The sequence below is a fragment of the Diaporthe batatas genome, assembly GCF_019321695.1.
Source record: "Diaporthe batatas strain CRI 302-4 chromosome Unknown Contig00002, whole genome shotgun sequence".
Lineage (NCBI taxonomy): Eukaryota > Fungi > Ascomycota > Sordariomycetes > Diaporthales > Diaporthaceae > Diaporthe > Diaporthe batatas.
This window is the reverse complement of record NW_025408549.1, coordinates 2,307,308-2,331,900: the sequence shown is the minus strand read 5'-3', so window position 1 is coordinate 2,331,900 and position 24,593 is coordinate 2,307,308. Positions and strand designations below refer to the sequence as shown.

Below are 24,593 nucleotides of genomic sequence, written 5' to 3'. Positions count from 1 at the left end.
GGTTCGCTCATGATGGTGTGCGTCCTGGCTCATGTGGGCCTGGGCGATATTTTCCGACTCGTGGGCCACCACTCTGCGACGCCGCCCAGTCTCAGGAAACCCAGCCCGGTGCCGGTGCAACACTTGCCAGACGGCGACCGCTGCTTTTCAGCTGGGAAACCTTGATTCCAAAGTTCTGAACGGCGGTGCGTCTTCGCGGGGCAAGAGGATTCTCAGTGCACGGCAAGGTTTCGCCGCCGTCAAGGTTTCGTTGCTGTCAAGGCTCATCTCCTGTTTATCAATTTCTCCTTGCTGTGGAATCCGGGGCTCTCTCCTTGAAGATCCAATCTCTGGATTTATTTTCAGAACTCAACCCGCCGGCCGCTGGCACCCGGTGGAGCCTAACGCCAAACACCATCGCTTCGACCCACAGCTTAACTTCACACACGCCCTACTGCGTGCATTCCCTCCCTGGCCCATCTAAAACCCTGGGCCCCGAGATTCAGTGATACCCCAGAACCGATCAATGCATCCAGACACAGCCCTCCGGCTCTCTCTTCACAGGCACACCACTCGTGTCACAAATAGCGCCTGTACGTATACGCGGCAAATCCCAACTCTTTCTTCGGCGAATTCCAAGGTTTGTGGACGACCCTTTCATTAATGTGACGCGCCGATCGATCGCCCTGCCACAGCACACTGCACTGCCAGACTGCACCATCTCTTGGACAAGTCGCTGTCACCGGACGTCGAACACGGACGCCCATGTGCGCGCGCACCTGGTTTCTTCGGCTCTCCCTCTCCGTCCGACGCCAACTGCATCAACTCGCACATAGGCCCCTGTTCGACCCTTGGCCTGCGGCACGCTCCCGTCACACATCCTCTCCGTCCCGTCCGCCCCGGGGGGCCTCCACCCCACCCGCCAGGCGCCGCCGGGCGATCTGGAATCAACGGCTTCGCGAGGATGGCAGCTGACACACCGCTACTGGCTGTGCGCGAAAAGCTTAGCTGCATGGGTTCCGGCCCCCGTGTCTCTCGAAGCCGTTTTCACGATCAAGCCAGCACGGGTTCTGCGCGGCGCCTGGTGCCCACAGTATCCATCACATTGTGATCCGCCCGAGACTTCCCCACTGCCCAGATCTTCACGGGAAGCAGTTATTATGAGACAATCACCCACGTTGTAACCTCGCATTGAATAAAGTCTTGTGGGAAACAATCCAGCAGCAGAATAGCACGCTAGACGATACCATCCCACCTTGGGCTATCAAATCGTATGTTATCCCAGAGGACTTCACCCAATGGTAGGTTTTCCAATAGGAGGCTGTCCCATAGGGGATTGGTCCCACAGGGGATTCGGTACTTTTCGTGTTAAAACAGCCCGTAAGACAACCTCTCGTGGGACCACCCCCTATAGAATAATGGGGTGTGAATTAGGCCACTGTCGTGTCGTGCAATTGTATTCAGTATTGGTAAGGTATCACAGGCGACCCGGGCTCCTGCCGACGCATAGGCACACTACAGCCACTCACTGAAGCTCTCGATCCAAGGTTTGTTACTCCGGCTGTAGTCCAGCCCGTGCCGGTAAGAAGTCTTGAGCTCCTCGTGATCAATCCCACAGTGCTCCTTACCATCTCGCCCCTCGAACCAGCCCAGCCCATAAGTCTGGCCTACACCCTCGAGGAAATCAACAATCTCCCGGTTGCCCAGCTTCTCTGTCCCTACAAAATTCCACAGCATCTTGCTCTGATGGATGAAAGCCAGGACGCTGGCGATGGTGTTGGGCTGGCGCGGGAGGAACGGTTTCCGCCGCCGCACAAAGACCACCGCCGCGGCGGTGCCCATATATAGCAGAATAAAAGTGGCCAGGCTGAGGGACATCCAGAAGGAATCCGCCGTCTCCTGGCCCGCGCTGATGTTGTCACCGCCGTGGACCGTATGGTTCTTGACCATCGCTGCGAAACCTTTGCCCTCCACCGCCGCGAGGCTCGTCACGAGCACGGTCAGCACCTCGGTCATGACGCTGCCGAACCCCACGGCGAAGACGAGCCAGTGCCCGTTCGCCAGCGCCCGGAGGGCTACCCACCCGAACGGCATGGCGGTATAGTCAAGCGTCAGCGTCTTGGGCGCGGCGTGCCGCTTGTACAGGATGAAGAAGGGCTCCATCATCCTCACGTTTGTGTCGAGGGCGCCCCATGCGAGCTTGATGCAGACTGCCAGCGCAGTCGCCACCCACGGTGCCTTGTCGGTCAGGTACCCTGCGGGTGTGAAGAGGAAGATGGGGAGCAGGGCGGTGAATAGGAGGATGCCTGTGATAAAAGGCACGCAGCCCGTCGCTCGAAGGATGAGTGGATGCGGGTTGAGCGAGAGGTGGAAGCTGTGCTCGAAACTGCCTCTTCTCGGGCTGTTGGCGTCCTGGCCGGTAGCCATGCGGGCAGAGTAACCGTCCTCGACTGGTAAGGGTGCGAGAGCTGAGTTCCGAAGCACATATCGCTTGTCAGCCAGCCTCTTGTGGATGTCCTCGTGTGTGGCTACATCCATGTCCTTGAAGTCCCTACTCTTTGTTAGCGGTGTCCTGCCAAGTCATGGTCACTGGAGATAATCGTGTAGGCGGATTGTCCACCTCAGCACGCGTAATTCTGAACTTACATGAGAATGTGAGAGACGTTCGCCATCGCTGCTAGGCCAGCTATTCCCCTAACGTCGGCAAGGAGGCCAGAACGACGTGATTGGAGCTGGTAGAAGAGCACAGCACCCATCACTGCGATGGAGTAAAATACCACTTCAAGTACCCTTGACCACGTCGGATCTATTAAAATCTCTTTTAATGCGTCTGGGTTCTGGGTTCTGGTTTCGCGGTCTGGGGTGAGAATGATGCAGGCTGAGGTCAGAGTGGGTACTGCCGACACGGCGAGCAGAGAAGCCATGGAGGAAACCATCACCGCGTAATGGCGCAGCTGATATGCGTAAAGTGGCCTGAGAAGACTGAGGTCGGTGATGTAGTCAACGTTCAGTGTCTCTGCGGCGGTGGCGCCCCCTTCCTTGGACAGCTGGTAGTAAGCTTCCAACCTCCTGACCTCCAAGTCGGTGATCTGCCACAGAACACCAAACAGCACTGCCAGAATTGTTGGAAGGAACTTGACCACAAAGTACATGCCGGGTTTGATCTCCTGCGGCGTGTTGAATGACACCAGAGGTCTCTTGGTTGATGACTGGTACAGGGATTCCGTCAAGCCTCCAAGGGTCACTGAGATCAGGATCAACGTGGAGAGATACGGCCAACGCATCGAGACTGGCTTCCAGTCTGGATGCGGATAGAACGTCTCCGTCCGCTTGGCCTTGCGCTGGAACACCCTACCCGTCCTGACAGCTTTTAGCTCGGCCAGCTCCTCGGACTCAATCGCTTCTCTATTCGTTGGGTCCGAGCTGGCATCCATCTCGGGAGGGCAGAGATTCTCGTCTTCATGGTTGTCAGAATCCGGGTCTTCAATAATGACCTGGACGGCTTGACCGGCTCGATCTGCCGCGCTCTGCGCAAGTGCCTTTCGAGTAGCAGCACGACTCAAAAATGACTTTCGGTAGAATAACAACGTGGGCGAAAGAATTTGGTCGTCAACTGGTCCAGTGAGCAATAATTCCGTCTCTCGAATCGTCGTAGGTGGTCTCAGTCCCACGCCTAGGCCATTAGATAGTTTCCCTGCCTTCTCTTGCTCCCTCCATGTGGACATTTCGAGGTCTGTGTACGTTGGCGTTGATACTGGCGGTCCTGATCCATCTATAGCCGCCGCCGCAGGAATCAGGGCGATATCCGTGCTCTCCCTCTCCCCCGCGATATCCCAGGACATGGAGTTGTTGGAAGCGGCATGTTGCCTCGAGTCCCTGCTCTGCGTACTTGGGGAGGGCTCCAAAGGAGAGTGCCTAAATTCTTCGAGCTCTTGGTACGCAGTCCTTCCATATGTCGGGTTGCAGGGTTTGTAGTGTGATCTCGGTGTACCTGTGACGGTCCCAGACTGCTGCGTCGATAACGAAACCAGGGATTCCCGCCCTCGAAGTGAGGGTGATGAGGACAGGCTAGAGCTTCTTGAAGGAGTGGCTCCACCCTGATAGTAGCCACCGAATTCCAGCTCGGCGACGTCGCTGAAGCTTTCTATACGGGAGCTGAATCTCAGGTCTGGAGAACCGAGGTCGTCGTCTTCTGGGTTCGAATGCCGATGCCGAGTTGAACGGTGCCCGGGCTGAGCCATGATGTCAACGGCGGACATTCAAGGAGTGCTTATCTATAAGTTCGACGCCCCTCAGTGAGTGGAATATCGAGCAAAATGGGATATGTCTTGCTGTCATCGTTCAGTACTCAGACGAGGGGAAACGAGGACAGGAGAGGGCGACATTATAAGAAAAAGGTTATCACAATGGTCAGAGAAGGCGAGAAACTTCAAAGTGAGTGGAATGTGAGAAATGTTTCCAACAAAGAAAATAACACTGGAGAAGAAGCAAGACCGGGGGTTGAGACCGTATATACTGACAGGCTCCGATGCGGCTGAACTCCGTCATGAACCCGGACACGCGCTAGACTGGCTAGGTGTGACGGCAAAAGAATATCGCTCGTCGAATGGGTCTCAGCTGATGGCGCCACGTTGTCGACAAGCGGATCTCGGATTCTAGAGCAGTCTGCAACGTATCCGGCGAACATGAGTGAAGCAGAGAAAGAAGAGTGGCGGGCAAGAATGAGGCACATGCTCGAATGTTGAGTTCCGAAGTTGGCTGGACCAGCCAGTGAAGGATTCTGCAGCCTCCGCCGAAAGGCAAACACGCTCGCCCTCCCAGTTCAGCATAGAGGCGTGCCGTTCCATGCAATTGATCCATAGGCCATCATCAGCCAGAGTCAAACCTGGAACCACAAGGTGGCTGGTGTATTTTGCCCGTTATACACAAATGTCGTTACACCAGCAGAGGCTCCCGTGCAGGTGCTAGGCCAAATGAGGACGTGTCTATGGTGGGTTCGGACAGGCTCGCAAGGGGAATACGCCCGGGTAGGCGTTGGTCAAGTCTGCTCTTGGAAGGTGGTGAAATGTGCAGTTCTCTATGCGATTGATCGCCCTCAAGGCGACTGCCCAGGTGTTCCATGGCCCTGGCTTGGTGGCCGTGGACACGACATGATGAGGAGTCGAGACAAGAGATTACATGGGGCCTAGAAGCATTTCAGCCGCTCTTCAAGACAAAGGAACGTTGGAAGCCTGGCGAGTGATCAACATCGCCTGTGGGGATATTGAAGAGTCACATCTCAGGTACCGTGGGCGAACAGGCAAGGCGAATCTGAGGCGGGTGTCTGCAAAGGGTGTCAGCAGGCGCCAAGTGGCACACACGCCCTTGCCTAGGTACTGCCTATGCGAACCATTCGAGGTTCGCCCACTACCAGCCCAGGTGCCGTCAGCGGCCAACCGGGAGACCAGGTGAACTGCACCTGCAGAAATCCACGGCTCTCAATTCCCAGGCCACGATCCCGGGGTGTGGAACTTATTCAGGACGGCGTATGCAACCACTGCAAGTTAAGAATATTGGTGTCTGTCATTGGACAAGAGATCCTGGCCCGGTATGTTTCGCCGTGGGAACGGAAATAAATCTTGCGTCCGCCAGAGAACACACTCTTTCAAGCGACGAAGAGACGGGTCCCTGTTGCTTAGCTCCTCTCCCCCACCTGGACATCTTGTCATACTTTGCCAGCTCATGAAAGGTCCTCTCAACATGAAACATTAATTCCACCTCAATCCATTTGCACATGGCCTTTTCACAGCACTCCTCATCTCCTGGGCCAGGGCATACGCTGTTTCGGTCAACAGAGTTCAATTTTGAACAAAACTTCACCCACACCCCCATCCCCTGCCTCGAGGCCCGGCGGCTCAGTTCGTATCAGATATACGGACGGAGGTATGACGCGGTGTCGATGTTCAATGTTGTGGCACTGTGTGCAGAACCAAGCGTGTCATGAGGTCGTCCAGTTGTTAAGGTTCCCGGTTTTGTTTCCCTGACACTGGCGTAAATTGTCCTGTGGTACTTGTCGGACCAGCAAGAAGATCCAATTTATCTTGCTCCATGCCTTGCATACTTTTCTCAGTCAGCTCCTGCAGTACAGAGCCCATGCCATTTCCTGCAGGTGGGTGTGTGACCTTCGGTACTTGAGCGTGCTCCATTCAAGATGATATCCGTACCTAGGTATATTTTGTGTATGATATCGTAGCTCGGGACGAGGCGACCTGAGATACAGCGGAACTAGTCCGAATGTGCGCTATGTCTACACAGGAGTGCCCCTGCGACCAAGACGGTTGTGTACTGGTGCTGGTCAATTTACTAGTCTGCTGAATTGGTCAGTGAAGCTCTCGGGATTCACTCCACGATGTTGGGACCTGAGGTGCTCACTTTGATCTGAATCCCTTTGGGTCGAAGCCTGCCGTTTGTTTCCCTTCGTTTCCCGCACCAACTCGACTCAACGATTCGACTTTAAAAACTTCGACCACCATCTCACGAACCTTTCCGAATCCCATTCATTGTGCTAGACTCGTCTTTTTCATACCAAATGGCTTCAATGATCTTCTCAGATGAGGAGGCCAAGTACCTTCGGGCGGTCCTCAAGTGGCAGGAGAAGCCACCCGACGACAAGCGTGCAAGTTGGTTCTTAGGCCTGCGCATGCCAGAGAAAAAGCCTGTCGGCGAGTTTCGCGTGTTGGTGATCGGGGCCAAGGGTGTGGGCAAGACGTCCATTCTGAAGAAAGTAAGTCAATGTTTGAGCCAAATTGTTGGAAATCTCGGCTCATACTGTGTCGCGGTAGTTCTGCACGGGTGTTTTTCCCGATCCGTCGAGTCTGGCCACATCAGGCAACATCAATGGGTGCCGACGTAACATCACCATCGAGTCAAATGAGGGCAAACAGGTCGAGTCAAATCTGTATACCGTCGACGCCCTCGAGCTGCCCATCGAGCACCTCTCCTCGCCAGAACATCTCTCCCAGGCCCTGGCCATCACAGACGCCGCAGTTCTGGTATATGACATCACAGAGCCGGCCTCGCTCACTTACCTCAAGTCACTCGCAAACAACATCTACACCTCGATCCACCCAGGCAGCACCGCAACCACCCCGACCAAGAAGAAAGGCGGATTCCATCTCCCCGGCTCGCCTACCAGAAGAGACACCTGCGACGTGACTCGAACTTCGAAACCATACCACTTCCTACTCATCGGCGCAAAGCGAGACGTGTCCGACCCGCTCCGTGAGGTGACCTGGCTCGAGGGACAGATAGCCGCAGAGGAGTTTTTTGGGCCCTCGGGGATCGCCGCGGGTGCCAGCGTGGGCTTCATGGAGGTGTCAGCTCGCACGGGCGAGCAGGTCGGGGCCATCTTCCCGTCTCTGGGCCGTGAGGTGCTCAAGAGCCGGAGGGAGAGGCAGGCATCGTCTTCGCAGAAGTACTTACTGTCGGCGCAAGGATCTGGTGGGTTGTCTGGATGGGACATTTCTAATTTTGACCATGACGGGGACGATACTGATGATGACGGGCATACAGATGGAAGCGGCACCATGGCGGGCTCGGTAAGGCGGAGATGGATTGCGTTGAAGGCAAGCTTGACCGCGTCGATTTTCAGGAGGTGAGGGGCGTGGTGATGAAGGTCGCGGGATCGTGCCTGCATGTGTATTGGGTTAATACCGCCTGTACGGGGGCAGCAGTTGCTGGGCAGGGAGGTATGTTCCCGGGTTGAAGACGGTTGCTAATGCTCAGGCTATCCTTCACAAGATCTTCCCCTACAGCAAGACAATAATGCCCAAGTGTCTGAAGCTTGGGAATCTAACTGGGATTCATAATATCCTCACACACCAGTTCGCTTGCTGAAGGCTTCGTAAGCGTGTCTTCTTTCGTGCTTGTTGCCTAGTGGCCTTACATTTGAAGTGCTCTCTATATGCTCAAGTATTTCGACGTTGGTGTTGAGCCCCATTCAACACAGCAAAAGAGAAAAGAAAAAAAGCTAGCACTTCATTCGTTGCACCTGCCCGGGTATATGAAAACAAACAAAAGGAACAACATCTATCGATTAGCACGTAACAGTCCTACCGCATCACAACTGACCAGCCTGGGCCACTTCGGCCACACATCAAGGTAGAGAGCAGATGTACGTATTCAACATCTCGACTCCGCCTGGGTCTTCGTGCCAGGCCATAAATTCCAAGACCCCATCTGGGCCGTCACGTCTCCGCCTCTTGCCTGCCTATCGCGTTCCTGCTTCGTAGCATTTAAGCTGCTGCCTCTCACTGATAATACTCGAAAACTCACCAGCTAATCAAGCGACTTGACGGTGGTCAGGTTGGCCAGACACTGCTTGTTCACCAATCGCTCTTTTTAGTCTTCATATCATGAGACTTTTTCTTTCCTCAGCTCCCCCATTCTCAATTTTCTAAGCACAATCTTGTGTCTCAAGTACAAATTCTTGGTCCCCTACCCCCATCTACCTTCCCTTCAAGCTGCTTCCATCTCACAGCATCCATCGGTTGGAAAGACAGTTGGCCAAAATTACACACCTGACGATAACCTCAAGAATAGGAAGGTCAACCTGACAGGCCCTTCAAAAGGGTGGCCCGCTCCGAAGAGCAAGATCGTCACCTTCCACAACACCAGTCGATACTTGAGTGCTGGAAGGCGAATCAAAACCGAATTATGGCTATCCCACCCAGAAATGGTGAGAAGCGAACTCATATCCAGCCACTGAACTGAAGATAACCTGACAGTTGCATAGCCACGAACACCGCTGAGCCTTGCGACAGTCGCGCCATGGTCAAGCAACTCCAAGACCTTTGGTTGAACAACGACGACGACACACTGGAGAAAATCTTGACGAATTCTGAGCCAGAGGCTCTCAGTGAGCTAAGTGCTGCTCAAAAGAGCAAGAGCAAGATTCTACTGGTCGTCGCGAAGGACGGACGGGAGTACTCCATCCTCACTGCTTCGGAGGCCTACAGCGACTGGGCTGGGCAGTACCCCATGGAGTTCTCGCCTGTCTCCATATGCACACCCAAGCTCAGCGATCCCGCCCTCGCTGATGAAAAGATCACAAAGTATCAGAGAGACGCACTCAAGGAAATACTAGATGCGGTCTATGCCTCCGAAGACGCTGTCGAGTTCCGGAAGCCAGTCATGGTCTGCCACCCCGACATCTGGGACAACTACAAGGCCCTGATCGCGGAACCCATCGACATCGAAACTATGCAACATTGGCTTTATCACAACAGGTATGCGACAATGGGGGGCTTTTGGAGACATGTCGACCTTCTCGAGGAGAATGCCCGTACGTATAACGGGGACCGCAATCGGTCGATCGTCACGGCGGCAACGAAGATCAGGAACAATATTTATCACCGGATGGATGAGATCCCTGCGGAGCCACCCCTCGGCCAGAACTCTGAGACACAGATCCGTCGGATCATCTACGCTGATGAACACGACAGTGATTCTGCTACCAGATGCGCAATTGATGAAGGAGCCAACGGACTCAAGGCTGGGGCCCGGCACACAGATAGCCCTACATTCTTTCTACCGCTGGGCAGGCTGGGTGTCGCTCGCAAGGCGGGTGGCGAGGAAGTCATTGCCACGCCGTACATCGTCGTGATGGGAGTCGAGTCTGCTTACAAGCCCCTCTGGATATTCAAGGACAACTACACCCCAGTCGGACTACCCAGCGACAAGAAATCGCTGCTAGGCTTTGGGAGCCACTACAATTTCACCATCGCCAAGCTGGTTGACAACATCAAAGAATGGCAACCACTTCCCGCTCGCGGCTGCCGGGCCCTCAAGGGCAATGAGCTCCCGACTTTGAGATGGGGGAAGGTGAGAGATCTCATCCGCAGGACAAGCCAGCACAGACCAGTGATTTTCGACGTGGTCGAGAACAAACAGCAGGCGAAGGCAGCCATCGAAAAGGGCTGGGACAGATCAACACAGTCGTCAGAGAGTGCAAGTGACAGCAGCTTTGTGGTTGGCCATGACAGCCGAGGCGACAGAGACTCGGATTACGGCGATTCTGCCGCGACACGGCCCAAGGAGAGCCGCAGACGCAGATGGAGAGCCACGTCCTCCGAGGACAGCCCTTCTATGAGCGACTACATCAGTGACGAGTCCGAGGAAAGTGTCGTCGTGGACCCGCCCAGAAAACGGACGAGGGCAGCGAAGCGTGGAAGATGGTCGTCGTGAGGGTGAGATGGGCCAATATTACAGCTGGGCAAGGAGCAGCGGAGACATTGGAAGACATCTGCCGACGATGAGATGCAAGATTGGAGTTTTTCGAGTGAGCGAGATATGAAATTGCGTATGATATGGATAAAAGACGAAGCAACACGCACTTGTGCGCGTAGCGGGCTCGCTTGGGAATGGAATAATCGGATCCCGATGGCATCACTAGCACAGTCAGACTCATCGCTGGTGGTTTGCTTACACTCACCATAGAGAAGAGACGGTCTCATAGAGTCAATGAATTAAACGTTTACAAGAGCAGGCTTCTGGCTGGGGCCGTTTCCAATCAATCATACCTGTCTTCAATATGCATCTTTCCATGCCTTGCAACTCTCCGGAAGGAGTGATTCTACTTACGTCCGCAACCTCAATGCTCAGTCCCACAAAGGGTCTATAATCCCAACATCGACCATAACGCCTTGCAATGAAAGAGTATTCTAGGAAATTCAAATGCCTTCTCAAGCCCAAGTACGAAGGCCAGGGGTCACCACCAATCCCTCCGCGGCATCAAATCACAATAGTCCCCCCGGTTCCTCGTCTGTCCTAGGCGCTACTAGACCAAAAGAATCCAGGTGACCCAGGCGAGCATGAACACGGCCACGGCCCGCCGGTCGTTCTTCCTCCCCTCGTACCAGAACATGGGGCTTGGGCCCTGCGGCGAGTCGCTCGTAGAGGCCTTGCCGCAGCACCCGCCGCGGTATGTGACGTTGTTCATGGCCGCTGCGACCATGAAGACGGCGCCGGAGTCCTCTGAGCCGCCAAAGTTGTAGTAATCCACGTTCAGGACGGTGGGCGGCCGATCGTACGTGGCGCGGCAGTTGTTGGCGGCAAGGCCGAGACTGCCGAAGCCAGTATAGTTGTTGGTCAGATTGAGCTGAGACACGTCTGGAACAAGGATGGATTGGCCCAGAATGGAGACCTCGGCGTTGAGGTTGTGGTTGGTGAGGTACATCATGTTCTTGAGTTGCTCGATGGGCATGTTTGGGTCAGGGCGCTCAACGACGCAGGGGAAGTTCTGGTCCGTCGGGTCGAACGGTGTCTCCCACATGTTACTGAACTGATCGATCCACCATGGGTAGGCGGTCTGGTTGGCCATGTAGTCCAACATGAGAACCACGCGAGTGTTGTAGATGATCATCTCGGCCAGGGTAGGCCATGTGGTCAAGTTCATAGGTTGATAGGGCGGCGTGTAAACATAGTCCAGGATGCCCGTCTCGTTAATGTAGTCCACGTAATGGTCCGGGGTGGAGTAGTTGCCATTCTCGAGCAGGATGGTGACGACTTCGAAGCGGTTGGCGGCAACCCAGTTCTTGACTTCTGTGAGCCATTCTGTGATGCGACCGCCGTCAAAGATGTCGCAGGTGGTGTGGCAGAAGTGAGGGACGGTGTCGTTGGCATTCCAGTGCATCTGACCCTGGAGAAACCTCACGCCGTCGTTGAGCTGCTGCGTCACATCCAAGGCCTGGTTGGAGGCGAGGTTCCCAGGCCTCACGAAGGGCGAGTTATGGCATCCAACCATGGTGATGTTGCTGTACTTGCGGTCGCACAACTCGACATAGTTGTTGCAAGGCTGGGTGTTCACTACGGTCGGGGCCGTGGAAGTTGATGACGGGGTGACGGAGAAGTTGCCGGGGAGCGTTGCAGTGCCCGTAGCCGTGCCGGTGATAGATCCGGTGAGAAAGGTGACGGTCCCCGAGCCAGTCTCTGACCCTGTGGCATTCTCAGTGGCGGTCTCTAGGTCGGACCCAGTGAGGGTGGTTGTGGCGAGAGTGATGGTCGAGGCCTGGGTGAAGGTGGGCCTGTCCGGAGGTGTAGTGTGAGTGCCCGTGAGGATGATGATGCCAGACTCTTCGGAAGTGGAGGACGAGGAGCCAGACGAGGTTGCGTCCTCGTCCCCATCCGCAGCACGGGCGAAGGACCCGAGGGTGAGAAGAAGCAGCCCCCAGACCCTCAAGGGCGCCGCCATGGTTGGGTTTGGGTTGTGTTTTGGCTGAACACCAGTTGACAGCAGGCGAATGTGGAGCGCGAGAGTATCAAACAGGTCCCCGATCTTTGGGCTTCAGCCCCTGAGCCTGTCGTGGTAGGACTGGAAGGGGGACGACGGGCTGGTACTGCTATCTCTCGTGGTATAAATCTGAGGAGCTATGCTGGTGGTAGCAAAATGGCGGGTGCTCGGGGGCTGACACCCGTTCAATGCCCTGTGTCCCGTGGATGACAATGTTGACGATGCTGGCCAGCTGATGGGAGAATTTGAGAGGGTCCAGGACAGCAGTGAAAGTTCCAGACCGCGTAGCTGTTGGTCGGTGGATACCGAGTGGTCTGAAGTGTGGCAGTACCGTTGAACAAGACACTGTACAGCAAAGTACTGGGGCAGGCGTGGCTCTTTCCTTCCTTGCTTCCTTTTCTCCGACCACTCCCAAGGTTGATACACAGTATCAGTTGTCAGCCAGCAAACAGCCAGAGGTTTGGTCCATCAGAGGTTTGGATGGCCAGGGGCTGGAGCGCCGTGGAGGTAGGTCCCATGGAAAAATGTGGACATGTCAGGACTGGAGGGCAAGCGCTTGCGACAGCGTGCGTGATGGACGACAGGGGGGTTCCATGGGGGCTGACGGGGTACCGTGACGGGGGGCGCAGCACCAAGATCTCATTCTCGGTTGATTGGGCTCAGGTGCCCTCTTTGGCCCTCTCTGGCCGTGTACGGCAACAGCGCGACAGGCCTCTCCTGCCCAGTAGCTATTGCTGGCCCATCACTATATGCGCTCGTCTCGCTTGCTCGTAATACAATTTTACCCCAAATAAGGGTTGCCAAGCTTTCATCTTCCCGGCAATCGGCACCCTCGCACTCAAAATGCACTACATCACAAACCTAACCACACACCATACTACCCAAGTGATGACTACCTAGGTATTCAGTGGTCGGCCACGGTCGAGGCTCCAAGTGCGACGGGAAGACCCTTGGACTGAGCGACTGCCGTAAGCAGCGTAGGTTCAAACTGACGTCACGCCGAACAACGCTCAACGGGGGAAACGTCCTCACTGCCTGACTGTCTAGCACAGGTCCTCACACACCTACTATCATAATGGCCAAACTAAGTGAATGGCTGGCAATATGCGGGGCTGGCTGCGCACGACGACGATGATCACTCGATGATGAGCTGGACGGCGTGACGGCGTGACGGCGTGGAGTCCTGCTCCGCCGGGGGTCTTGGACTCGCCTGGCAGCCTGGTTGCCCGGCTCGGCATTCAGTCCACCCAGTCAGCCTTCTCCAGACCGCATCAAAACTTGAAAGATGCGGTATTTCGATTGGCTCTACGGCCACCATAGCTGCTCAGCCATGGCAGCATACGCAATTACCCCGATCCTTTGACTGTTGTGTCTCTCTGTCCCTTCGTATTCACCGCTCGTGAGCGAATTTCTGATGTACCAGCCTGTGCTGTGAACTTCTGTCACAGGCCAGACATGACAATCTGCTGTCGAATTGATCGTCTCCAAATCCATCGTCGACTCGGACACATGGTAGACCCCACTTGAAAGTGGGCTCACGGCCAGACAACAAGAATCAAAAGGAGCTTCCGGGGAGACTACTCGAAACGAACGGGGGGCGAACAGGGGACGAACAGGGGGGACTGGGGCCAACAAAAGCTTTTGCTGGCTGGCAGGCTGGCAAACTGGCAGAGCCGCCCTCTCAGTCTCTGCCTTACCGCGCCACAGGCCAGCAGGCCAGGCAGGCGTGCTTACCAGCGTGCTTACCTCGCTCGGGTCTCGTCTCGTTTTCCTTTGATTCATTGAGTCCAGTTCAGCCCCCTGCCCTTGCCGCCAAGCTGCCACCCATGGCCAGGATTCTGGCTTGGGGGACCCACGATCGCCGGGTCGCCTCAGGGGTCCATGTCCCTTTCTAATTGATCCCACCAGCCTGGAGCATAGACTACTATGTAATGTGCAATGCCACACTTGTGCAGCGTGCTGGCCGCCCACCAGCCCGCCAGCCCGCCTGACTGTACGGCGCGGGACAGGTGAACGTGCAATCCAGACCACTCGTTCACAGGGCCCGGGGGGCTGACCCACTCCCCAACTGCCCGACTGCATGTGCCATGGCCAGATGGGTCGTGGCGCCAGTCTCCAGTCTCCAGTCTGGTTTTCTTTTTTGATCCCAGGCCTCTCCTTCTCCAGTTCCCGCCCGTGTGCGATCGCGAGCTCCAGACCAGCTCAAGCTCCAGCTCTCCGGGGTGCGACTCGACGAGGTGGACGCACAAAACATACACAGTACTTGCTGCCCAGGTGTGTACGGAGTAGTCCAGGTTCGACCAGGCTACGTACGTGCATGTCGTCACCCTGGCGCCGACAAGAGAAGGGAAGGAGTTACGGTCAACAAGCCCCATCCACGCCAGGTACAACGCAGGCACAGTAACACGAAAGGACACTCGGGCATATACACTCACACAGCCTCTTTCCTGGCCAGCAAGCCCCGCCTGTTAAACATTCGGGTTCCTGCTCGGCGGTTGCTGGGCGCCTCCGACTCATCCATCGCCTGTTTTTCAACCGCGCGTGTGTACTCACCATCACCACGCTGCCCTGGACCAGACAGGCTGTCCAGCTCCATATCCACATCCGGGTCCCTGCCGACCTCACAATTACAGGACTCATTCATTGTTTGTTCGGACATAACGCATTAAGCTCTGTTCCTTGTCTCTGGCATCTGCAAGTCGCATCTTGAACTTCACCATCGCCATCGCTGTCGCCACCCCCACTACTCGCTTCGTACTTGCTGGCGTCCAACACGGCCTACATCCCTCGCTGGCTCTCGCGCAGAAAGGCCCACTGAGCTGATTGTACCGCCCACACAGCATCATGGCCATTCCCACCCCCTTGCAGAGCTTACACAGGCGGCGCACAACCAAGGGCTCGGCCGGCTCTTTCGACGCAAACTCGACAATATGGGAGGATGACGGCTACTGGTACAAGCTTGACCTGCGCAGGAACACCAGGGCCCGCTCGGTTTTCGCTGGGCTTGCTTCCCTTCTATACCTTCTATCCTGGATTTTCCTCATGCTGGTGAGTTCAATCGACTGTCCTTCCATCATTGACTGTTGGCTGACCACTTGTGATCAGATCGAGCTTGGCCAAACTCGAAAAGGCAGCAGGATACTTGGTGAAATCTACTTCTTCAGGCTATCACTTGCCGACATCATCCCTACCTCTATTGAGAACGCCCAGCTCATCAACTCAATCGCCCGTGGCATCGGCCTCCACGACTTCTACCAACCTGGCCTGTGGAACTACTGTGAGGGCTACAACGATGAGTAAGTATCCTAAGCCTACCCCTGGTCTATGTGCTGTCAGATACTAACCAACTCTTTGCAGAGGCATCACAGCCTGCTCCAGCCCCAAGAGCTACTACTGGTTCAACCCAGTCGAGATCATCTTGAATGAGCTTCTTTCCGGGTCCACCATAGCATTGCCCGCCGAAATCACTCAGATCCTTGGTATCCTCAAGATCTGCTCCAACATCATGTTTGCCTTTTTCCTTGCTGGCACCATCGTCTCCTTCATCATGGTCTTTCTTTCCCCCATAGCCATCTTCTCCCGGTGGTGGGCTTTGCCCATGTCCCTGATCTCTTTCCTGACCTTCCTGATAATTCTGGTTGGAAGTGTCATCGCATCGGTGATCAGTTTCGTCTTCAAATATGCCGCCACCGCGCAAGCGTCACTTAATATCAACGCATACGTGGGAACCCGCATGTTTGTCTTCATGTGGGTCTCCACCGGGTTCGCATTTATCGCGTTCGTCCTCCATGCCGGCATGGGATGCTGCTGCACCAGCCGGCGAGACCTCAAGAGCGGCAGGAAGCCGATGCGGCACTCGAGCATGAAGAGGGCGCAGTCAAAGCGGTCTCAGATGTCTCAGGTATCCCATTCTCGAGACACCTCGGCGGCCAGTCAACAACAAGCTCAAGGGCGGAATAGGAGCAACACCGCTTTCTCCTTCGACCAGCAAGCTGGCGGGCATAGCAGGAATGGCACGGTGCTCTCAACGCACGATGAGAACGGAGTCAGCCGGTCCAACTCTTTGAATACGAGCAACGGCGGCGATGTTAGCCGATCCAACACGCTGCGCGGTAACAACGGACAGGTCAGCCGGTCCAATACCGTCGGCTCCGTCACAAAGCCACAGCAAGCGGGCAGGAGCAGGTCCGGTACACTGCGGTCCATCAGGTTCCAAGATGAACGACCGCCTTCGTACGAGTCTGACAAGACGGCCGTCAACGAGAAGCAAGGAGCAATGGGCACACGAGGCACGAGTTCCTAGTGTGAATGCGGGCCTCTAGGGCAGGTTGATGGACCTTCTCGAGACCAGGTGGAGTCCCCGAATCAGACTGCCGAAGTCTTTTCGGTGGGAGGCCCATCTACGGAGCAGGTCTAGGCCTTTTTCACATGACAACAATAGTCATCATTTCTATACAATCCGGTACGGACGGTCGCTGGCTGCGAATCAGCGACTCAGCGACTCAGCGACCCTGCGAATTTTGGCGAGGCGTTACAGGTTAGATTCTGGGTTTCATTAGACTACTAGACGCCCTCAGCATGCGTGTGCACTTGTAAATCAGGGCATCTTCGCGGGTTGGGTATCATTATATAGGTAGCTTTCGACTCGGCCACGCCGAGAATCAGTGTTAATAGTAAAAGACTATGCTCTTCTGAGCTTGCTTGCACTGTCCCCTCCTTCACTGGGGTGTTACTTGTATGCTGGCGCGCGGTGATCCTGATGTCTTTGGCTGCTTTTAACCCGGACCACCTGTATCATGGCAAGTCATACATGCTTCTTGGCTGGTGTGTGTGTGTGTGTTGTGGGTGGATGGATCCGGGGGGGAGGGCGGCGAATGCATCATCTTGAACTGAGTGGACCGGGCCAGTCCTGTAGAGTCACCGTCATCGTGGCCTGTAATTGTTTCCAAGACGCACGTCAAGCGATGGCGGCTCAATCAAGCTTGTACGCCCGCCTCGCCGTGCGCGCAAACACCTGCGCCTTCTCGTCGTCACTGAAGCTACTCATGAAGCAGAGCCTGTCAACAACCTTCCTCCACTTCTCCCACGCGCCCTCCTCCTCCTCCTCCTCCTTGGCTTCAGCGCCCTCTTTCTCCTCACCCTCCCCACCGTCAACGCCGATGGTGCTGACGGGCCAGTCGCTGCCGAACATGAGGCGGTCCGGCCCGAAGGCGGCGACCACGACGGCCAGCCAGGGCATGATGGACTCGAAGATGTCGTTGGCGGGCTGCCGCCGCAGGGCGTCCGACATCTCGGAGAAGGCGCCCGACACCTTCATGTAGACGTTGTCGGCCTTGGAGAGGGTGTAGATTGCCGTGCGCCAGGATATGAAGGCTGGGTCGGCTGGGTGGAGGGTTGTCAGGTCGGGCTTGCAGAGGTGGTCTATAGGATGATTGCGCGGCGGTTAATAAGTATTTTCTTTTATCCATAGAAAACATACAGAGCGGGGAGAAACAGGAGACAGGCAACAGGGGGGCAAAAGAAGACTCACTCAGTACAAATGTGACCTTCTCATTATCAGGCACACCGTCATGTGCCTTCTCGACCATCGCGACAGTCTCCTCGAGCTGCGCCCTGCCGCGGCGGTGCTGGTCCACGCCGACGTCGAAGACGAACCCCTTGCGCCCGAGCAGCTTCAGGCCCTCGATGAAGTTGGGCTCCAGCATCGTGCCATTGGGCTTGTCCTGCAACAGGTACCGGAACCCCTTGATCTTGTCCCAGACCCCGTCCCCGCCGTCCCTGTCACACACCTCCCGCACGGCGTCGATATACCTCTCCAGCGCCTCGGGCCCGGCCGGCACGGGCACCCAGGGGACTATCCCCAGGCACAGCGAGGCGTCCTTGTCCTCGTGGCCCTCGCCCTCGCGGGGCCGCCCGCCCGCGATCCGCGCCAGCCAGGACACCTCGGCCAGCGCGTGTTTCCAGCCGCCCTCGGGGGTCGGGTCGGACTCGTCGTTCTTGCGGTCTGTCTCGAGGAAGACGAAACCCGACAGGATGTCGTGCTGGGCCGCCGTCGCGCGCCTGTACTCTGCGATGGAGTGCTGCTTGTAGAGGGCGCCCCCGGGCTCGGCCCAGGCGAGGGTGTCGAGCTCGCTCTTGGGGAAGAGGTGGATGTGGGAGTCGATTATGGGGACTGGGGTCGTCATTTTGGGCTGCTGGTTTGGCGAGGGGGGGGCCTTTGTGTGTGAGTCCTTTTGTCAATATGGGACGAGATGTGAGCCAAGGTGGTATAAGTAGGAGAGAGCTGGGTCCGTACGTCGCCGTGGGTGTGTGGTGGTTGTGGATGGCCTGTCAGGGTGGTGGTACGGAGTGGTCAATTGTGCAGCGTAGTGTGCCAATGATTTCAGTTGGGAAGTTAAGGTCCAGATGCCACTCTCTAAAACAAAGAATCCCAAAGAAAGAGGAGGGAACCGATAGCCTGGAAGCAGAGGATTGACCTGGTAAATACCTACACGGTAGAGCTCAGGAGTTGGACGTCACGATGCGGGGCCACCTAGGTACAGCACATCTCCAATACACATGTAGCTGTACCCCGCTGTGGGCACTCGAGAACTCCACCGACTCAGGGGAAGCATTGCCCCGAGGAAGACGGCGGATAAGCTAGAGAATAATGGGAAATACCCGTCGGGTGGGCCTGCTTTTGAGTTCATCTGATATCACAGCCTAGCAGGTCTTGTCTCGGGAAGGCGGGAGCTTCGATGTCACAATAAGAAGACAATCACGGTGGTCACAGGCACTAAAGAGCTTGAACATGTCCAATGTATAGATTCAACAGTCATCTAAACATTGCTTTGCCTGATCTTGCAGAGGGCCAGTGCCTTGCATCAGTCCGTCACCCCTTGCAACAACCGCCAGAACAGTGGCATGCTTGGTATCTTCATACATATAGCCAGATACCGAGTACCATAAATTGCCAGGAAGCCGGTCTGCCATCTCCCATCGGCTGATCACAGATCAGGATGGGTGAAAACAGTGCCTCCAGATTCATTGTCCGAAACAATTGGATCATTCCAAGACAAAACGAAAATTAAGTTTCATACGGCCCTCCATACCCTCGGCGCGGAGGGATAGACTCAGCCGTATGGGATCGCAGCATCGACCCAGCTGGTTGGGGGTTGTACGCGGTACCGCGACGCATCGAAGAGCTCACACGGACAAGGGGTGATTGACCCGCCAGGACGAGAACCAGTTGAGAACCAGTCTGCAACCAGTCCCGCCTGCGAGCCAGCCCACTGTGCCCAGAGCACCAATGTCGATGGTGCGCGCGTGTAGCAACAAGTACACTCGAGACAGGTTGGACTTCGTCGGACCACAACTGGTGTGGGAGATGTCTCCTGCTCGAAAATGAATGAAACGGCCTTTTCTTCTCCGTGGCCTGGTGTCATTTCTTTTGTTTCCCTTCTCAGGTGACCATGATCATCCTCATTACTTTCCTCAAGCTCCGTCGCCGAACCCATCTAGTGGCGGACGACGATGCCGTTCCGGCGCGAGGAGCTCCTGTACTCGCCATCCTCGGAGGAGCAGTCGCTGCTGTCATCACCATAGCCGCAGCGGGACCCACCGCAGTCGAGACGCACGCGCTCGCCCTTGCGGGTGATACCGTAGCGCTCGCACGTGCAGCTGGAGCAGTCTGACCCAGGGGTGCTGTAGCCGGACATGCTGCTGTTGGGGCTGGAGCTGTCTGAGCGGTACGACAGGGACGAGCCGCTGCTGGAAGACACGGGCGACTCGGACATGTTGCCGAAGTCGGTGGTGATGTACTCGGAGTCGTAGGGGTAGTCCTCGAGCCCGGCGGAGCCAAAGCGCTCGGCGAGCTCGTCGATGGACTCATCCGAGAAGTCCTTGTTCAGGATGTGCTGGTGTCCTCGTGGCGACATGGGCTTTGGGGCCTGGATCTGGGAGATGGACAGAGGGCGACCCTTTGGCACGTCGACGGACAGGGAAGCGCGCGATGAGCGGTGGGACTTCTCGCGGCTGGACGAGGAGTGGTGGCGGGACGAGGATGAGGATGAGTGGTGCTTGGAGCTGCTGGAGGACTTGGAAGAGGAGTGGTGGGACGAGGACGAGGACGAGGATGAAGACTTGGACTTAGGGACGTCCAGGATGTTCAGCTCACGTCCGGTGGTGGGCTCCTTGGTGGAGGGCTCGCTGGGGTTGTGCGAGACATGGTAACCATCGATGATGTAGTAGTACCAGTATCGCTGGCCAGGGGCGAGGGTGGCGCTCTGGAAGCGAAAGGTGCCCTTCCACGTGCCCTTTGAGGAGCTCTTGTCCTTGGACAGGGGGAGCTGTCCGACGTAGTTGTCCCAAGAACCGAGAAGGTGGACAGTCTTGACACCAGAAGAGACACGGAGGGAGAAAGACAGCTGTGTTGACGACATTTTGATGTGCTAGTTGCTAGTGGATTGAATATTAATGCTGCTGCTCCGGATTGAACTTTGGGATTCGTCTCTCTGAAACGATAGTGATGTCGATGCGAGCAAGTAAACCAGAAATTGTTTTATTAGGAACAGTCGTGACCGTGGATTGGGTATTAGAGGGTTAGTTGACCGGCAACTGATGCTTGTGTGTTAACTCTGGGGTTGATTTTTTGGATTGATTATTTGGGATTGTGATTAGCGAACAAGATCAATAGAGCACAGCTCTATGATTGGAAACAAAAAGAACAAGGGGGGAAGAAACGACACGAAAAACGAAGAACTGGTTTGGGAATTGAGGGCTTGCTGAAGAGAGGAAAGAAGAGAAACGACAAAGTTTGGGAGGAGGGGACGAAGCATTATATGTCGAGGCCAACAACGACGGCCCGCACGGATTGTTGGACAGCTTTGGCGGAGCCTTGTCGGGTGGTTTCCTATGCTTCGCTCACGTCTTCCCTGCAGTGCTCTGCAATCATGATCCATGCCGCTCAATTGTGCCCCGTTGGCTCGCATGCATGAGCATGCCCACCAGTACGGAGTACATGGTACCGTGCATGTACGTATTGAGCCATACTACAGAGTACCAGCCGTCATGGAGATCTCGGATCACCCACCCACATCGCTTGATGCGGCCATGAGGCCAATGAGGACGGCGGCGACCAGGACTAGCAGGTGTGCTGGTCCCCATAGTGGGGAGCCGGGACGTCGATATCACAGCTCTAGCGGGAGGCAGGCAAGGCAGGCAAGAGGGGACTGGGACGGACCCATGACCGATGCCATCTCGTCGCTCGTCCCATTCTGCGGTATGCCCTCCCGTGGCTGCTGACACTGCAACGCTGCCGGGTGTTAGCAGGGCCTGCAGGGCCTGCAGAGGCAGCCAGTCAAGCCAGTGTCACTCTGGCGGCGGTATGCGGGACATTACTTGTCGATGGGGGAGATGGGGGAGATGATGGCACTACTGCATGCTGGGCGGTTATGCAGGTGAATGGCCGGCCAACATGTGAGTGAGCAGGGCAAGCTGCGAAAAAAGAGGAGAGGCTGGGCCGGCTGCTGCGAGCAGAGGGGGAGGTCGAGCTCTGGATGGTCGGCTGTTTGCTGGTGCTACCCTGGCCGGCGTCTAAATCCCTGCCAGCACCGGCCAATTGGCGGCCACTGCGGTGACTTGAGGACTACTGTGGTACCTAGGTACTCCGCACCCTCTCAACAACCTTTTTTGGCTCCCGTCTTTTGACATGACAAAAAAGATCACGCCCCTCCCACCTCCGCCAGGGGCTCCACACCACTTCTTCCTCGATCTCTAGTGTGCACAGTACACTACCCTCGGCGTCAATTCTGCCCCTGTTGGCTGCTCTGGCCTCGCCCAATCACGACATACATCGCATCCTTCTGGTCGTCGACAGTGGCTGCATGAGGTGCCATGCGAGAGAGGACAGGAAGTCTAGAGTCCGCAGTGGAGCCGGAGCCACTGACAAGTCACCCCATCCACCATCGTGATTGTTCGTCCTAGGCTTGTGTGCCCACCAGTAACAAGCCGGCCCCTTCTCGAATGCCACAGTCTGGACAAGTGCCGTTCTACTGCGCGGTGGCACTCCGTTCCTGCACTCCTTCCTCACAGGTCAACACTGTGTAATGGACGAGCCTCGGGCCCGAACTGGTTGGGCGGGCTGGCTGGCTGGGCAGGCAGGCAGGGCATATTTTCCAACGCCATCCTGTTTGTTGCACGGGCAGACCAGCAGACCAGCCAAGTGGCCTACGACTCACCGTGGACGAGACATTGGGTCAAATCGAATCGAGTTGGTCCGGCCCAGATCGGAACAGATCAGATCAGCGCGGCTCTGACGTCCGTCCCGTTACCACCAAGAAAGACATGATGGATGTGATACATTTGTTAATACTGTGGTAAACAGCCCTGGCAAGCGGACGGGGGCCATGGGGCAGAGCCACTTCTTTTCCCTCGTCCGACCGGCACCCACGAGGCGAGACAAGGGTGACGGCCGCTCGACGCTGCCCCTCCCTGCCCTCCAAGCGACCGACATGCAGCCCTCTGCATGCATGCAGGATGTGCATCTCCACCAAGGCACCTGTGCAAAAGCAAGCTGCAACCTGCAAACTCCTCCGCTGAGCTTCCCATTGGGGCAAGGCCACGGCGCATGCGGATAATTCCCGGTGTCCCAAGGTTCGATCATCGCTCGAATGACGAGCCAGCCATGCATTCCATCGTGACCTGCCGACGACGATCTGGTCTTATGCCGCACTTCACTCGATCGGTGGGTTGAGAAACAAACGGGCGCACAAGACTGACCTGGCCGCCCGCCTGGGTGGACTATTGCTACCGCACTACTGTATAGTGCCGAGTCCGGAGTACGGAGTACTACCCGTCCTGTACCCACTCTTCACAAACTCGCGATTACTGCGTCTAATAATTGGAGCCTCCTCGACACATGCCTGCCGACTATTCGAGGCACCGAAATAGCACCCGCGTGCAACAGTTCCCCACCAGCGGACAACTGACTTGACTGGTGCTCGAAAGACCGAAGCGCATGCCAGAGCCCCTCCTCCCCACTTGCGTGTGACTTCAATGACATCGGTCTCTTGAGTCGGTCATTCGGGAAGACACATACTCGAGGCGGGGCCCTTCCAACCTGATATCCTGTGGTCTCTCCCGGGAGCAACTTGACAGGCTGTGGCGTATGCACCCAACTCTTTGGCTGCTGCCGGACAATCAATCACTGTCTCCGATATGGCTCTACAGTCCAGGAGGTGGCTGCGGTAGGCGAAGCCATCGCTTTCCATGGGCTAGTTGCAGCTCATGTCTTACCAAGAGAGACTTGTGCGTATCTATCGAGGGCCTCTGCAGTGGATTCCTCAGCGAATGGGGCAATCAGGCTTCACTCTGCCTTCACCTCTTATCTCTGCCAGATGCTTGGACTCGCAAGTCTCCGCGAGTCCGAGTTCGATGCATCAATGTGGAGGCATTCGTACACCCCTCCGCGCGTCCGGGCGGCTCTTTATTCCTATAGCCGCCTTTGTCCTCACCAGATCCATTCCACGACTATATCCATCACATAACAGATAACTCCATAACCCACAGTCACTGAGACCCTACCTCCACGAGCTTATATGCCTTTCCACCCTACATTATGCATGAACTTTCACTAGCCCCGGCGGGTAGTAGGCACACTACTGTAGCTGATCACGAGCAGCTTTGCTGACGAGCGTCGGCGTGGGTGTGGAGAGGGTCTAATGCCTAGGAAGTCTCCTGCTACAACGCTCCACCGTAGCTCAAGGTGAACTACAAGCGTGACAGCAATGGCGTATGTGATGCATCTGAGTCTCGGGGTCGATTGGCTCGTCGCACAAGGCCATGCAGAAAGCCCGCGTCTAGGACGTTCATGTTCTGTCCGAGCGGTCGGTCAGGTCCACAAACTAATCGTGTCTCGGTCGGTACTCTTCACACCTTATTGTTTGGTTCCTCTCCATCTTCAGTGGCTACAGAAGCTGCCATCACAAGGTTCGGCAGCTTCCAAGCTCGCGCGTACGATTGGGCAAGCGCTCGGCTTGTCAGCTCCGTGCATACAGTGGCTCTGCCAATGTAGCAGAGAAAAGGGATGAGGGGACTTCTCTCTGTCCTCAGTCGGAAGTAGTGATCGCCTCGGAATAGTTTGAAATCTACATAAATGGATTTCCGTAAGATAAGTCTCGGCACTTTGCATTCTGGGGGGGTTGAGCAGGACATTCTCCGGTCTCCGTTGAAACATACTTGGGGCAAATTTTCGGGCCCTTGAGGTTTGAAGCGCATGGTCTCGGGTTGTGGTCAGCCTTTCAGACCTGGGTGCTGGGGGTGGCTTCACATGGGCACCAACTGACCGGGCCGCTCCGACTGGCCAGGT

The 24,593-nt window shown here is 56.1% G+C and overlaps 8 protein-coding genes across 8 annotated transcripts; 3 read left to right on the top strand and 5 right to left on the bottom strand.

Moving 5' to 3' along the window:
- Nucleotides 1-1,405: 1,405 nt before the first annotated feature.
- Nucleotides 1,406-5,394, bottom strand: KVR01_001453 (uncharacterized protein). The gene is made up of 3 exons (XM_044786906.1): nt 4,500-5,394; nt 2,626-4,306; nt 1,406-2,530 (listed from the first exon to the last, which is right to left on the bottom strand). The coding sequence occupies exons 2-3, from the start codon at nt 4,236-4,238 to the stop codon at nt 1,495-1,497; spliced, it is 2,649 nt and encodes an 882-aa protein (XP_044649408.1). The 5' UTR covers nt 4,239-4,306; nt 4,500-5,394; the 3' UTR covers nt 1,406-1,494.
- Nucleotides 5,395-6,419: 1,025 nt separating this feature from the next.
- Nucleotides 6,420-7,717, top strand: KVR01_001311 (uncharacterized protein). The gene is made up of 2 exons (XM_044790246.1): nt 6,420-6,742; nt 6,801-7,717. Exons 1-2 carry the CDS (start codon nt 6,548-6,550, stop codon nt 7,614-7,616), a joined length of 1,011 nt encoding a protein of 336 aa, XP_044649266.1. The 5' UTR covers nt 6,420-6,547; the 3' UTR covers nt 7,617-7,717.
- A 1,070-nt stretch (nt 7,718-8,787) lies between these two features.
- Nucleotides 8,788-10,203, top strand: KVR01_001438 (uncharacterized protein; the record flags this gene model as incomplete). The annotated part of the gene is made up of 1 exon (XM_044784303.1): nt 8,788-10,203. The coding sequence occupies one exon, from the start codon at nt 8,788-8,790 to the stop codon at nt 10,201-10,203; it is 1,416 nt and encodes a 471-aa protein (XP_044649393.1).
- Nucleotides 10,204-10,795: 592 nt separating this feature from the next.
- KVR01_001625 (uncharacterized protein) lies at nt 10,796-12,208 on the bottom strand (the record flags this gene model as incomplete). The annotated part of the gene is made up of 1 exon (XM_044791121.1): nt 10,796-12,208. One exon carries the CDS (start codon nt 12,206-12,208, stop codon nt 10,796-10,798), a length of 1,413 nt encoding a protein of 470 aa, XP_044649580.1.
- Nucleotides 12,209-12,356: 148 nt separating this feature from the next.
- KVR01_001773 (uncharacterized protein) lies at nt 12,357-12,781 on the bottom strand (the record flags this gene model as incomplete). Its single annotated transcript, XM_044793515.1, has 2 exons — nt 12,357-12,592; nt 12,733-12,781. The coding sequence occupies 2 exons, from the start codon at nt 12,779-12,781 to the stop codon at nt 12,357-12,359; spliced, it is 285 nt and encodes a 94-aa protein (XP_044649728.1).
- Nucleotides 12,782-13,897: 1,116 nt separating this feature from the next.
- Nucleotides 13,898-17,346, top strand: KVR01_001791 (uncharacterized protein). Its single transcript, XM_044789663.1, has 3 exons — nt 13,898-15,295; nt 15,353-15,543; nt 15,605-17,346. Exons 1-3 carry the CDS (start codon nt 15,092-15,094, stop codon nt 16,548-16,550), a joined length of 1,341 nt encoding a protein of 446 aa, XP_044649746.1. The 5' UTR covers nt 13,898-15,091; the 3' UTR covers nt 16,551-17,346.
- Nucleotides 17,220-18,432, bottom strand: KVR01_001739 (uncharacterized protein; the record flags this gene model as incomplete). The annotated part of the gene is made up of 2 exons (XM_044787452.1): nt 17,220-17,668; nt 17,778-18,432. The coding sequence occupies 2 exons, from the start codon at nt 18,430-18,432 to the stop codon at nt 17,220-17,222; spliced, it is 1,104 nt and encodes a 367-aa protein (XP_044649694.1).
- Nucleotides 18,433-19,743: 1,311 nt separating this feature from the next.
- Nucleotides 19,744-20,667, bottom strand: KVR01_001203 (uncharacterized protein; the record flags this gene model as incomplete). The annotated part of the gene is made up of 1 exon (XM_044785145.1): nt 19,744-20,667. One exon carries the CDS (start codon nt 20,665-20,667, stop codon nt 19,744-19,746), a length of 924 nt encoding a protein of 307 aa, XP_044649158.1.
- Between the last annotated feature and the right edge of the window lie 3,926 nt (nt 20,668-24,593).